We start from the raw sequence: 12,954 nt of genomic DNA, 5'->3' as shown, positions 1-12,954 counted from the left end.
GGAGTCGAGTTTCTAAACAAAGGAGCAACATGCTCAGATCGGTCCTAAAGATTATTCTAGAGGTTCGTCAAAATGGACTGCAAGGGGGCAAGGAGAAGTGAGGAATACTGACCAGGGTGACAACAGCAAGAATCCATGTGGTTGGTGATGGAAGCCAATATGACAGTGACGGCAGGGAGAACATAAAGACAGGAGAGCTATCAACAAGACAGGACTTGATGACTAATGAAATGCAGATGAAAGAAAATGAGCCATGAAAGAGAACCCCAGGATTACAAACATGGTTAGCCATGGTGTACCCAACAGAACACCTTAGAGATGGGCAGAAGGGGCAGAGAGCATGCCTCCATTTAGTATATCTTTAGTAGGAGTTGGTGAAACATTCAGAGTTTGTTTACTCAACGGCCATCTAAAATAGGGGGGTCTAGGAGGCTATGGGGAAGGTCAGTCTATGGCTAGAGTAAATTTGAGAGTTCTACCTTTCGTGACCTGGAAGGAAAGAGGGAGAGATTCATAGTGACCTCTCCCTGTTCTGAGGTCCTTTAGCACATGCTGTCTGTACAGATCATTGTACCCCAAAGCAAAGGCTACTACAGTGTATAGAGAACAGCTACAGTGAAGAAGGAAGTACAGCAGGGATACCTATGAACTGAAAGGAAACAAAAGCATAGTAAGCAAGGTGAACTTAAGAGCCTATCGGTTAGCACAGGGACTGGATGGGATGGGACCCTGACTAAAATATGGCTCTGAAAGGATGTGGCCTATTCCGAAAGACAGAAGTGGTTTCTGAAAAGGGGGGCAGGGGAACAGGAATAGGAAGAAGTAGTATCATATATAAAGAAAACATAGGGGTGAGAAGATACCCACAGTGTAGAGCATTTGAGTGAAGATCAACAGAGGCAGAAACAGAAGCAATATTATCATCAGAGCACATTCATTATCTTTTCATGGTCACAGGCCAGCCATTGAAGGCTCCCCCTCTTCAAATTCCCCCACAGCAGGCATTCAGTAGAGATTTGGGGATTGATGGAGATGAGAACAGCTGTTCATGACTGAGGGCTGCACTTGGAACTCTAATCGTTGCCAGCCAACTCTGTTTTCCACCCACTAGGGAAAAGCAAGGGATAAAGGACAGCTGGACGCTGAGGTGTCAAACAGAAGCTTCAGAGCCTTGGAATGGCACAAAATTGAAATTGGTTCTAAAAGGGAGACATTCTCCTCTGATTTCTTTCTGGCTAACTCAAAGCAGGCAAGGTTTAGGAAACACGAAGAAGATCCATCAAAGACTAGCTAAAGCTGGAAGGAGGTCTTCAAAGGCCCATCTAGTTCAGATTCCTCGTTTGACAAAGAGTTGATAAGAGATATAGAGAGACTGACCTGCCCGAGATTAAATAGGAAGTAAGCTTCAGAGGCAGGATTTGAACCAGAGTTCTCTACTCTGGGTCATCAAGAACCTCTACCCTCCACTACTGTTCAGAAAGTGTTAGAATTAAAAAAGCAGGAATCCTAGGATTATAGACTTAAAGCTAGAAGGGACCTCACTGATACCTAGTCCACCCCCTCATTATACCTATGAATAATCCAAAGCCTGGGAAGGTTAAGACATCGGTCTGTGGTCACACAGACTATGAGCATCCAGAGTGAAACTGGAACCTTTTGGAAGGGGACAAAAACCATTTTTTTATTTCCCTAAACCCTGTGCTGGGAGGCAGCACAGTCTAAACATGTAGGCTGCTTTCCTAGAATAGGCAGTAAAAATAGTAGGAAAAAGACTTGACTAAGGGGTCAAACAGACCCTGGAGTTAGTCATTGGTCAGCTCCTAAGCAGCCAAGCTGCCTTCAACTGCCTCTTCTCTAAAATGAGGGGAGCTGGACTAGAAGACCCCAAAGATCCCTCCGAAATGTGACACTGTATGAGGCCGATTTCCAGACAACCCCAAATGATGGTAGGAGATGGGACCCAAAAGTACTGAAAGTAAACTCCTGAGCAGAGCACTTGCCTTCCCATGAGAAAACCCAGCCATGGAGACATGAAGTGGGCTGGCCACAGAGTGACCAGTATGGCTCAGGATACAGACCCTAATTTTTTCGCAGGAGGCCCAAGTCTAAAGGAGGCAACAGTCAAAAGCCCTCTGAAGCAGCACAGCCAACAGGAACATGAGGCCCTGCCTACCCTAAGAGAAGGATTGAGTCACAATCTGGAAGGGTGGGAGGACTCACCGTGACATTCTCCCTGCTCTTGTCGGCTGGACTCTCCTTTTCTTTCGAGGCACTGGCTGTGTCCGTCTGGGGGGCCTGTGCACTTGAACTGGGCTGGGCGGATTTATTTGTTTCCGTGTTGGCCTCAGGATCTGTTTCTTGCTGGGTCGCCGTGGCTAAAATTTTAAATCACATAATTAAGCAATGGTTAATAACACGTGACCTTTCTAATATTTATTGGATTTCATTTCTGAGCTGCAGCTTTGGAACTGAAGGGACTGAGAGGTGCTCCAGGACCATGACCTTCTCCCCAAAACACCAGCACACTGGAAAGCCAAAACCCAGCGGGTGCAATTTCTAAAGTACTACCGTGCCAAAAGTGTGGAGGAGGCCTCAAACCAAACAGAAATGAGGCCTTTCAAGGGAAAGTTAAAAGGGACAGACCTAATTAGAGCACAAAGAGGCCAAGGCTGAGGGATGCTGCTGCCATCTGCAGAGAGAACAAAAGCTGTGACTGAAGGGACTTCCAGTTTCTCCAGGGCTAAAGTGAAACAAGAACCCTTCTATTTCTAAACCTCTTGATAATCTCACTCACTGGATCAACCCAATGGCCCTATGAAGACAGGGAAGAGGAGGGTGTCTCCATTTTACAGATGAGGACACTGAGGCTCAAAAGGGTTAGTGTGACTTGTACACACCAATAAATGGCAAATGGGATTACAGTAAGGGTCTTCTGACCCTAACGATTTTTTTTTTTAAGTGAGGCGATTGGGGTTAAGTGACTTGCCCAGGGTCACACAACTAGTAAGTATTAAGTGTCTGAGGCTGGATTTGAACTCAGGTACTCCTGACTCCAGGGCCAGTCCTCTATCCACTGCGCCATCTAGCTGCCCCCTTAACAATCTTTAAACTGGAGGAACAGGAATTTAAGTCCTCAATGTCTAGAGTAACGTCAATACTACAAATGATTAGAATCAACTCTGAAAGACTCAGGGACTCTGACCAGCACAGTGATCAGCCATGATTCCAAAGGACTCATGGGGACTATGCACCCCCAGACAGAGAGCTGACAGACTCAGAATAGGTATTCAAGTATTTCTTCCTTTTCTTGCCTTTTTTCTATTTATTTATTCATTCATTTACTTATTTATTTATTTATTTGTTGGGGGCCGGGGGGGGGGGGGGGGGGGAAGAAGGGGTGTGTGTGACCAATGCAGGAATTTGTTTTGCATGATTATACATTATTTTTTAAGGGGTTTTGTTTTTCTTGCTTTCTCAGTGGACGGGGAAGGAGAAAAGGGAAGGGAAAGAATTTGGAACTGAAAATACAATTTAAAAGAATTTTTTTAAATAAAGAAATTTAAGTTCTCTATAAAGGAAGATTTAAAGCTGAAAGGGCTATTTGACACAGGATTGCCATCACTTAGGTAGATGGTGAGATATTCTTCCTAGGGTTAGGAGCCAGACCAGATTTGTTTTGTTTTGTTTTGGGTTTTTTTTTGTGGGGCAATGAGGGTTAAGTGACTTGCGCCCAGGATCACACAGCTAGTAAGTCTCAAGGGTCTGAGGTTGGATTTGAACTCAGGTCCTCCTGACTCCAGGGCCGGTTCTCTATCCACTTTGCCACCTAGCTGCCCCAAGACCAGATTGTTTTGAAACACACCTGAGTATTATCCAGCAGGAGGAGGAGTAGGGGAGGGTTCAAGTTCATCTCTTAATAGTATTAACCTGAAAACCATGACAATGATTCATGTTTACATCTGACACAAAAAGATACCAAGCCTGACTTCCTTGTTTCCCAAAGGCAACGGCAGGCTCCTCCTTCTCTCCTGGCCTTCCCACCTGTATGGGAAGTCCTTGAGCCGATGCCCCCTGTAGCCCCAGGATTCCCTGAATGGAGGATGTACCTGACTGTGTACATGACTTCATGTGCTCCGGCCAGTGGGCCTGCTGGCACGGGTAATCGCAATAGCTGGTGTTCCAACAGCAATAGAAGATGGCTTCTTTCTTGCAGTTTGCACACCATTGCTTCTTCTTGGTCTCATCCACGGCCTGTTGCTTCTCCAGCTCCAGCTGCTTCTTGACCTCAGCGATCAGGCGGTCCCGCTCCTGCTCCAAGCTCTGCCGCATCTCAGCCATGGTCAGTTCTGTTCAGGACATTGAGAAATCAGCTTGTCTTTATCCCTTATCTACATGGGAGGGATCAGGATTTTTCAATACCAGCTCACAAAGTTCACAAAGCAATGGATGGGGGCAGCTAGGTGGCGCAGTGGATAAAGCACCGGCCCTGGATTCAGGAGTACCTGAGTTCAAATCCGGCCTCAGACACTTAACACTAGCTGTGTGACCCTGGGCAAGTCACTTAACCCCAATTGCCTCACTAAAAAACAAACAAAAAAAAAAACCCAACCCCCCCCAAAAAACCCCACAAAGCAATGGATGGATGATTCGGTCCTCACAGCATCCCCTGAGATGAGGAGTCCAAGCATTTTGCCTCTATTTTACAGGTGATAAAATGAGGATCAGTTAAAAGTGATTTCACTAAAGTCTCATAGCTAATAAGTGGCAGAACCAGGACCTTGGATCTACCTTAAACACGTATATATGTATGTGTATGTGTGTATTTGTTACTAAATTAGTTTACTATCCTCAAGGAGCTTTCTACCTTCAATTAGGAGAGACAGCACACACATGTGTGTTTCTATATGTGTGTATGAATATTATATATGTATATACACATGCACATGTACATGTGTATACCTAAACCTATTGAGATCTACCTATAAAATATTATTTATATATCTGCATACACACACATATAAATATATATACACACATATATGTTGTCTGTCCAATAGAAGGTTAAAAAACTCCTTGGAAGGTAGCATTTATTTTTGCTTTGGTGCACCCAGGGTCTAGAACACTATAAACTCATTAAGGGCAGGGTCTGTGTTTCACTTTTCTTTGTATCCCAAGTAACATCATGAGTGCAAAGTGAGGCAAACAGTAAGTGTTTAATAAATCCTTGTTGACGGACAGAACTCAGTCTCCAAGTTCTGAGTTTTATTTGTCTACACTCCTTGTATTTATTTCCCCAACATCTAGCACAGTGCCTAATGTCTAGTGGGTCTTTAACATGTGCTTGTTGATTGATCTCTAGCTGTCCATAGTGTTCTAGACAACTCAACAACCCCCACATGGGTTTTTCTAATTTCCCTGTGTCTCTAGTTAACCTGATCTGAATCTACAAAGCCTAAACATTTCTCAAAATCAAAACCATTTTCATTGAAACTTTAAGAACAAAAATGGTTGAGAAAGGGGGCGGCTAGGTGGCACAGTGGATAAAGCACCAGCCCTGGATTCAGGAGTACCTGAGTTCAAATCCAGCCTCAGACACTTGATACTTACTAGCTGTGTGACCCTGGGTAAGTCACTTAACCCCCATTGCCCCGCAAAAAAACACCAAAAAACAAACAAACAAACAAAAAATGGCTGAGAAGATAAGAAAGAGATGCTGAAATCAGGCCCATGAAAACAAAGGCTGAGCAGCAGACTATGTACTAGAAGCACAGGTCAGGTCAATCACCAGACCAAGATTTCTTAAATTAGGGATTGGGTTGGGGGAAGAGGGACAGACAAGACTCCGTGGCCTCTAATTCCACAGCACTGAACCACAAAATCTCACTCCATTCCCCTAAAACTCCCAAAGTGTCGCTTGCCACAGAGGAGGAGAACATAGGGATAGGGACTGGGCCAATGATTTGATTGGTCCAAGGAACTCCCAGATGAGGAAATCCTTCTACTAATGCAGGTTGGCATCTTCTCTGCAACTTAGTCTTCAATGTTGTCTAGAGCATTGGGAGGTTAAGTGAATTGCCCAGGCTCACTCAGTCAGTACAAGGCCAACTCTCCATTCCACTATAGCCCAATGCCTCTCCAAGGAAGAGCATAACAAGAGAAATGTTCCCTTTGAAAAGCTGGTGGGCAATGCTTTCCTTTCACATTATCCCCTGATGTCTTTCACTATGTATTAGGGCCTAGAAAAATCAGAGTATTAGAGCTAGAAAAGCCCTAACAGAACACCTAGGCTTCATTTTATAGATGAGTAAACTGAGGTCCAAAAAATAAAATGGCTGCCCAAGGCCCACACTGCACTGCTAATAAAACCAGGAATAGAACCTAGGTTTCCTAGCTCCCCAAGGAAAAAGGAAGGTGGCAAGAATAATAACAGTAATCCCTCAAGCCAGGGGACCCGAGGAGATCTTCACCCTCTGCATCATGAGGCCTATTCAGTGTACAATATAGAATGCCCAGGTAGAAGAACCAATGGGAAATGCAGCATTATCTAACTCTGGTCTAGGAATGCACAAAATAAAGTCACTTTATCCATAGGGCTGAGCATGTATTCAAAACCATTCACAACTTGACTGGTTAAAAATCCCAACTTTTGGGGGGCAGCTAGGTGGCACAGTGGATAAAGCACTGGCTCTGGATTAAGGACCCAAGTTCAAATTCAACCTCCAACACTTGTGACCCTGGGCAAGTCACTTAACCCTCATTGCCCCACAAAAACAAAAACAAAAAAAAATCACAACTTTTAAAAATAGAGAAAATGGGGCAGCTAGGTGGTGCAGTGGATAAAGGACCGGCCCTGGATTCAGGAGGACCTGAGTTCAAATCTGACCTCAGACACTTGACACTAGCTGTGTGACCCTGGGCAAGTCACTTAACCCTCACTGCCCACCCAAAAAAAAAAATAAATAAATGAAAAAATAGAGAAAAATGCAAGAGAACTCCATCAGAACCTGCTTTCCCTGTTGTTTTGGTGATCAGGATATCTGGAAACCCTGGCCCTCTCATACGTAGTTGCAACTATGACCAATCATTCCCTCACTCTTCCAGTCTTCATTTGGGACCAAAGCATATAGATGCAGACATAAGCCTGTCTGCTTTAACCCCTTCCCCACCAAGGCTTAAAAACCATCACAGATGGAGGGATACCCAAATTGTGCTTCATCTCTGAGAGTTCCTGCTGATGGAGCCACTGAAGTTTCTCAATCTCAATCCTCAAACGTCGAATCTGAAGTATGGAGAAACAAACGTTGGACAGGCCCAAGTTAAGGATTACCCTTAAAGTATGGAGAGTTTACAAAATCAGGGGTCCAGGACAATCACCACACCACACCACACCCTGTGTGTATGACCTATCAAAAACTCCAATCCTGCTCGGCAATCCCAGCTTCAAGGACTTTCCACCTCAATTCAAACCCACTGGGCTCCAGCACTGTTGAAAAGTCAACATGCATCAATCCAGACTCATTAACAGATTCACTGCGATATCCCTCCCCTATATTTTCAGCCTTCTGAAAACTGACCAGAGATGTGGTCACTGCATATAAAGTGAGGTCTGTCAGCATAGCCCCACTTCCCGCATGAGACTAAAGGCCCACATGGGAACAAAGCAAGCTCTATCCACATACAAAGCTGAGGTGGTCTCCCCACCCCCACTTCCCCCATGGGAGGAATAAGTTTTCACTATCTCGAGGACAGGGGAGGAAGAGTTTTCAGAGCAAACTTTCCAAGATCCCCTTTATAGGAACCTAGACACGTAGTTTTTCTCTTAACAAGTAAGATATCACCAAATCCCAACGGACCTCGGCTATTGTACTTCCAGTGGTGTTCTTAGACAGGTCATTGTAGATTTCTGTCATTGTCCCTTTTATGGCATCCATCATCTAAAAGACAAAACCAGAAATAAGCGTAAGTCGTGATTCAGTATTTCAATAGAATACCTGGATGACGTGAGATTGGAAACTTCCACGTCTGATGCCCAAGGCGGAAAGAAAAAAAGGCACCCTCAAATCAACTTTTTAGGACAAATTCAACTGGGGAGAGGGCCTAAGATTTTGGAACACAAGGCCCTGTAGAGGGAGGCCCAGCTAGCGAGCGTTTCTACAGTGCCCTAATATCTACAAGGCCTTCTCTATATGTTCTCTCATTTGATCTTCACAACAACCCTGGGAGGTGGGTGCCATTATTATCCCCATTTTACTGATGAGGAAACTGAGGCTGAGTTTAAGTAACTAGCCCAGGGTTACATAGCTACTTAATTGTCTGAGCTTAGAGTTTAACTTAAGAATTAGGTGTCAGGGCAGCTAGATGGCACAGTGGATAAAGCAGTGGCCCTAGATTCAGGAGGACCTGAGTTCAAATCCAGCCTCAGACACTTGACACTTACTAGCACTTAACCCTCACTGCCCTGCAAAGAAAAAAGAAAAAGAATTAAGTGTTTCTGTCTCTAACTAGTGCTCTATCCATTATACCACCTAGCTGTTCAGAGAGGGAGGCAGCTGTTATTTGGGAGGCTGCTAAGAGTGACTAGGGACCAGAATAGGTAGGAATTCACCTGGGATGCCAGAGAGAAGAAGCATGCCATCTGGTAGCTCTCATTTTAATTTATTATTCTTGTTAACTATATACACTAAGCTCAATTGTCAGAGTAGGAGCATTACCAGCACCCTCTAAACTTTGACACCTTAGAGACAAAGGCCCTATCACTCCAGCCTAGTTACAGCTATGGATACTTAACTAACTAAGTCCTGAAAAGGAGTCTAAGTCCTAACTCCCAGGGAGTAGTTTGTTTATTTAGAGTGTGCCCAGGAAAGAAACAGTGAGAAAAGCAGCAGCAGCAGCCTGGTTTCTCCCAAGGGAAAGCTGCTTATGGAAAAAGTGCAAGGGCATGTTTGAGTAGTAAATGGACTCTCCACCCTGCCCAGCCTCAGGAGAAGGGGCAGATGGTCAGAAGAGCAATTAAAAGCTCTACCCAAAATCCTAGGTTGTAGCATTTAACTTTACTCTGTATTTTCCAATCTGCTGCTTCTGTATATGAAAGTAAATTTTCCATAGACAAATGAAATCGTTTTCAGAAAAACCCAAGTTCATTAACCTCAAATTCACCCCCAAAACAAGGGTAAGGGATGAGGAGGAACAACATGTCTGTCTCACTGTCGAGACAACCTGTAGATCTCAATTCCCAGCTCACAACTCTGCCCCACTGGGGACCTGCCAGGAAAAACAAGCCCTTGCATTTTGTGTTTTATAATCATTCTTTATTAGTCTACACTGAGATTTTACTACTAATGCTGTCAAGTTTTTAAAATTAAATCTAAAATGCTTTATGAGAAAATGTTAAAAAGTATAAGAAATGTGATACACTCTATGCTAACGATTACATTCCATTTCAGAGAAATCATTACTTCACCTCCTTATACACATCAGTATTTCCAAATTTAATAAGGAATTCCATAGTAATGAAGAATTACTCTTCTGCCAAAATATACACATCTCAAATCTCCAACTTTTGTCTCCTTGGAGATGGAAAAAAAAAAAAAACCTTTATCTGATCCCCACAGGATCAGCAATTAAGAGCTTAAAGGTACCTTAGAAATCATTTAAGCCAAATCCTTAATTTTACAGATGAGAAAACTGAGGCCCAGGAAGGTTAAATGACTTACCCAACATCATACAGGAAGTACAAGAGCAGCTAGTTGGCTCAGTGGATGAAGGGTGGGGCCTGGAGTTAGGAAGACCCAAGTTCAAATCCAGTCTCAAACATTTACTAGTTGTGTGACCCTGAACAAGTCACTTAACCTGTTTGCCTCAGTTTCCTCATCTATAAATGGAGGATAATAATAGCATCTACTCCCAGGGTTGCTGTGAAGATTAAATGAAATATTAATTGTAAAGTACACAATATAGCACTTGACACATAGTAAGAACTACATAAATGTTAGCTGCTATTACTGTTGTTGCTGTTATTACAACAAAAGTGGAATTCAAACACAGGTCCAAAGCCAATGATACCCTTTCTTTGATACCACAATGCCTCTGAAATGAGAGAAAAACTTATTCCAAAAATGGCCTTCTCTCAGACAAAGTTAAAGTTAAAATACATTTATTCAAAAGAGAAAGAGAAACTACATTCTGTCAGCAATAGCATTCAATATTGTTTTAGACCATTAAAAATAACTAGACAGTATAAAATACCTGAGCATATACTTGCCAAAAGAGACACAGGAACTAGGTAAACATAAACATAAAATACTTTTTATACAAAGAAGCTTCAGATCTAAATAATTGAAGTAATATTTATTGTTCGTGGGGAGGGTAAAACCAACAAAATTTTTTAAATGACAATTTTACCTAATCTATGGACTCAATGCCAATCCAATTAAATTACTTATTTTACTGAGTAAATAATAATAATAAAAAAATAAGAATGTTCATTTGTAAGAACAAAAGGTCAGGAACTTTAAAGAAACTAGGAAAAAAAGATGTATAGGAAATAGTTTCAGCAGTATCCAACCTAAAACTATAGGCTGAGACCATTGTTGAAGTATAAAATGGATAATTTTGGTTATTTTAAATTAAAATTTTCTTGTATAAATAAAACCTATATAGACAAGAACAGTAGGAATGCAGAAAACTGGGGAAAATCTTTCATAGACAATCTGTCAGACAGGATGTGATTGGGTTGGAATACTGCTGTGATGTAGGAGATGATGAGCTGGTTGACTTGGAAAGGCATGGAAAAACTTGGACTTCTGAAGGAAGATGCTATCTACCTTCAGAGAAACAGATGATGAGTGGAAATAAGCATACTAATGGTCTTACGTATATGTATATGAGTGTATATATGTGTTAAAATATAGATAAATAGATATGTTTACATATATATACATATATATATACATACATACACACACACACACACACACACACACACACACACACACACATATATATTCACGCTCAATTGCAGCCTTGGGGAGTGGAGAATAATAAAGTAAAAAGTACACTGCAGAGAATGAAAGAAAACCAACAAGAAAAGCTGGGCAGGGGGGCAGCTAGGTGGCACAGTGGATAGAGCACCAGCCAGGAGTCAGGAGGACCTGAGTTCAAATCTGGCCTCAGACACTTGATACTTACTAACTGTGTGACCCTGAGCAAGTCACTTTAACCCTCACTGCCCCACAAGAAAAGAACAGAACAGAACAGAAAAGAAAAGAAAAGAAAAAAGCTGGGCAGATTTGAAAACAATGGATATAGTATTTATTACGCAAGTTTTCTTGAAATGGAAGTTTATTATTTTATATTGTATCTTCTACAATTCTGCTGTGTACATAGTGATTCTTTTTTCTTTTCTCGTTTTGTATTTAAGTCTAAAATAAATTTTTTCTTTCTTTTTTTTTTTTTTTTTGGTGAGGCAATTGGGGTTAAATGACTTGCCCAGGGTCACACAACTGTTAAGTGACTGAGGCTGGATTTGAACTCAGGTACTCCTGAATCCAGGGCCAGTGCTCTATCCACTATGCCACCTAGGTGCCCCTAAAATAAATTTTAAAAATTTACAGAGACACAAAAAACTGCTTTTTCTCATCTGGCAGCAGGACAGTGAATATCAAGGACCCCAGCCCTAGATTCAGAGTTGGTTTGGGTGTCATGGTCTGCCAGTTATTGACTTTATAATCTTGGGCAAATCATGTTCCCACTTTGGGCCTAAACTGGTGATTAAACTAGATGAGTTTTTGAGGTCCATCCCAGCTCCCACATTTCACAAAGAGTAGCCAATTTTGATATATGAGTATAAAATACACACACTCTCTGAAGAAGATACAGACTGGCAGGTCTCACTGACCAGAGATACAAATGGCTATATTTTTTTGGCACCCTAAGAACAAAGGCCCTATCACTCCACCTGAGGTATGCTATAGACACATACCTACTAGGCTTTCTCTCCTAGAAAGAATTTCAATCCCTAACTCTTAGCTGCATTAAGAATAAAGGATAGGGGCAACTAGGTGGCGCAGTGGATAGAGCACCGGCCCTGGATTCAGGAGGACCTAAATTCAAATCCGGCCTCAGACACTTAACACTTACTAGCTGTGTGACCCTGGGCAAGTCACTTAACCCCAATTGCCCCACCAAAAAAAAGAAAGAAAGAAAGAACAAAAAAAAAGGAATAACGGATCAGGGGCAGCTAGGTGGTGCAGTAGATAGAGCACCAGTCCTAGATTCAGGAAGACCTGAGTTCTAATCCGGCCTCAGACACTTGACACTTACTAGCTATGTGACCCTGGGCAAGTCACTTAACCCCAATTGCCTCAACCCCCCCCAAAAAAGAATAAAGGATAATTCCTGAAAACATGTGCATCTCACCAAGAACAAAATGGATACACTAAAAAGAGCATGCATTTGCAATATAATGTGATTCTGCTTCCAAATATCTGACTACGGATTCACAGACCCTGGTGGAAAGCCGAAGCATATAGCTCTTTCACTTTGCTGGGCATCTGGCAAAAGCAGGAGTGAAGAAGACTGGAGAGCAACAACTCATTGTTAGGTAAGCAGAATAGAAACTCCTTCCTCCTTTTCCACATTAAGAAAAAAAAAATCTGTCATTATCTTCGGTGATATAAGAAAACTGACCAAAGCTGAGGTCATGGGACTTCAGCCTCTGCTCTAGACCTCCTGACCCACTCCAGTACTGGCATATACATAAGGCACTTAATAATTCCCATTTAGAAGCTATCCCATGATGACCAGCAATATGGAGAATGATGGAACTGTGGGGCAGGAGCCTCTCCAAATTCTCATCCAAGCCTCTAAAACCTCGAGTTTAAGAGGTGGGATCATCTTGCTTTAAAAGCGGAGCCCTCGAAGGTCCTACCAGCAGCCTTCTGCCTTTACAGCCAA

The 12,954-nt window shown here is 42.5% G+C and overlaps 1 protein-coding gene across 24 annotated transcripts in view; it reads right to left on the bottom strand.

Annotated features, from left to right (window-relative positions):
- The window catches only part of ZMYND8 (zinc finger MYND-type containing 8), a 117,662-nt gene that overhangs the window by 6,575 nt on the left and 98,133 nt on the right, over positions 1 to 12,954 (bottom strand). For all 24 annotated transcript variants that reach the window (XM_043983184.1, XM_043983187.1, XM_043983197.1 and 21 more), the window contains 4 exons: positions 7,854 to 7,934; positions 7,201 to 7,279; positions 4,107 to 4,346; positions 2,221 to 2,375 (listed from right to left, as the gene is read on the bottom strand). In XM_043983184.1, the coding sequence (XP_043839119.1) occupies positions 2,221 to 2,375; positions 4,107 to 4,346; positions 7,201 to 7,279; positions 7,854 to 7,934 (555 nt within the window). The remainder of the gene's footprint in view (positions 1 to 2,220; positions 2,376 to 4,106; positions 4,347 to 7,200; positions 7,280 to 7,853; positions 7,935 to 12,954) is intronic.

The sequence above is a fragment of the Dromiciops gliroides genome, chromosome 2 (assembly GCF_019393635.1).
Source record: "Dromiciops gliroides isolate mDroGli1 chromosome 2, mDroGli1.pri, whole genome shotgun sequence".
NCBI classification, from domain to species: domain Eukaryota; kingdom Metazoa; phylum Chordata; class Mammalia; order Microbiotheria; family Microbiotheriidae; genus Dromiciops; species Dromiciops gliroides.
This window is presented reverse-complemented; position numbering and strand designations above follow the sequence as displayed.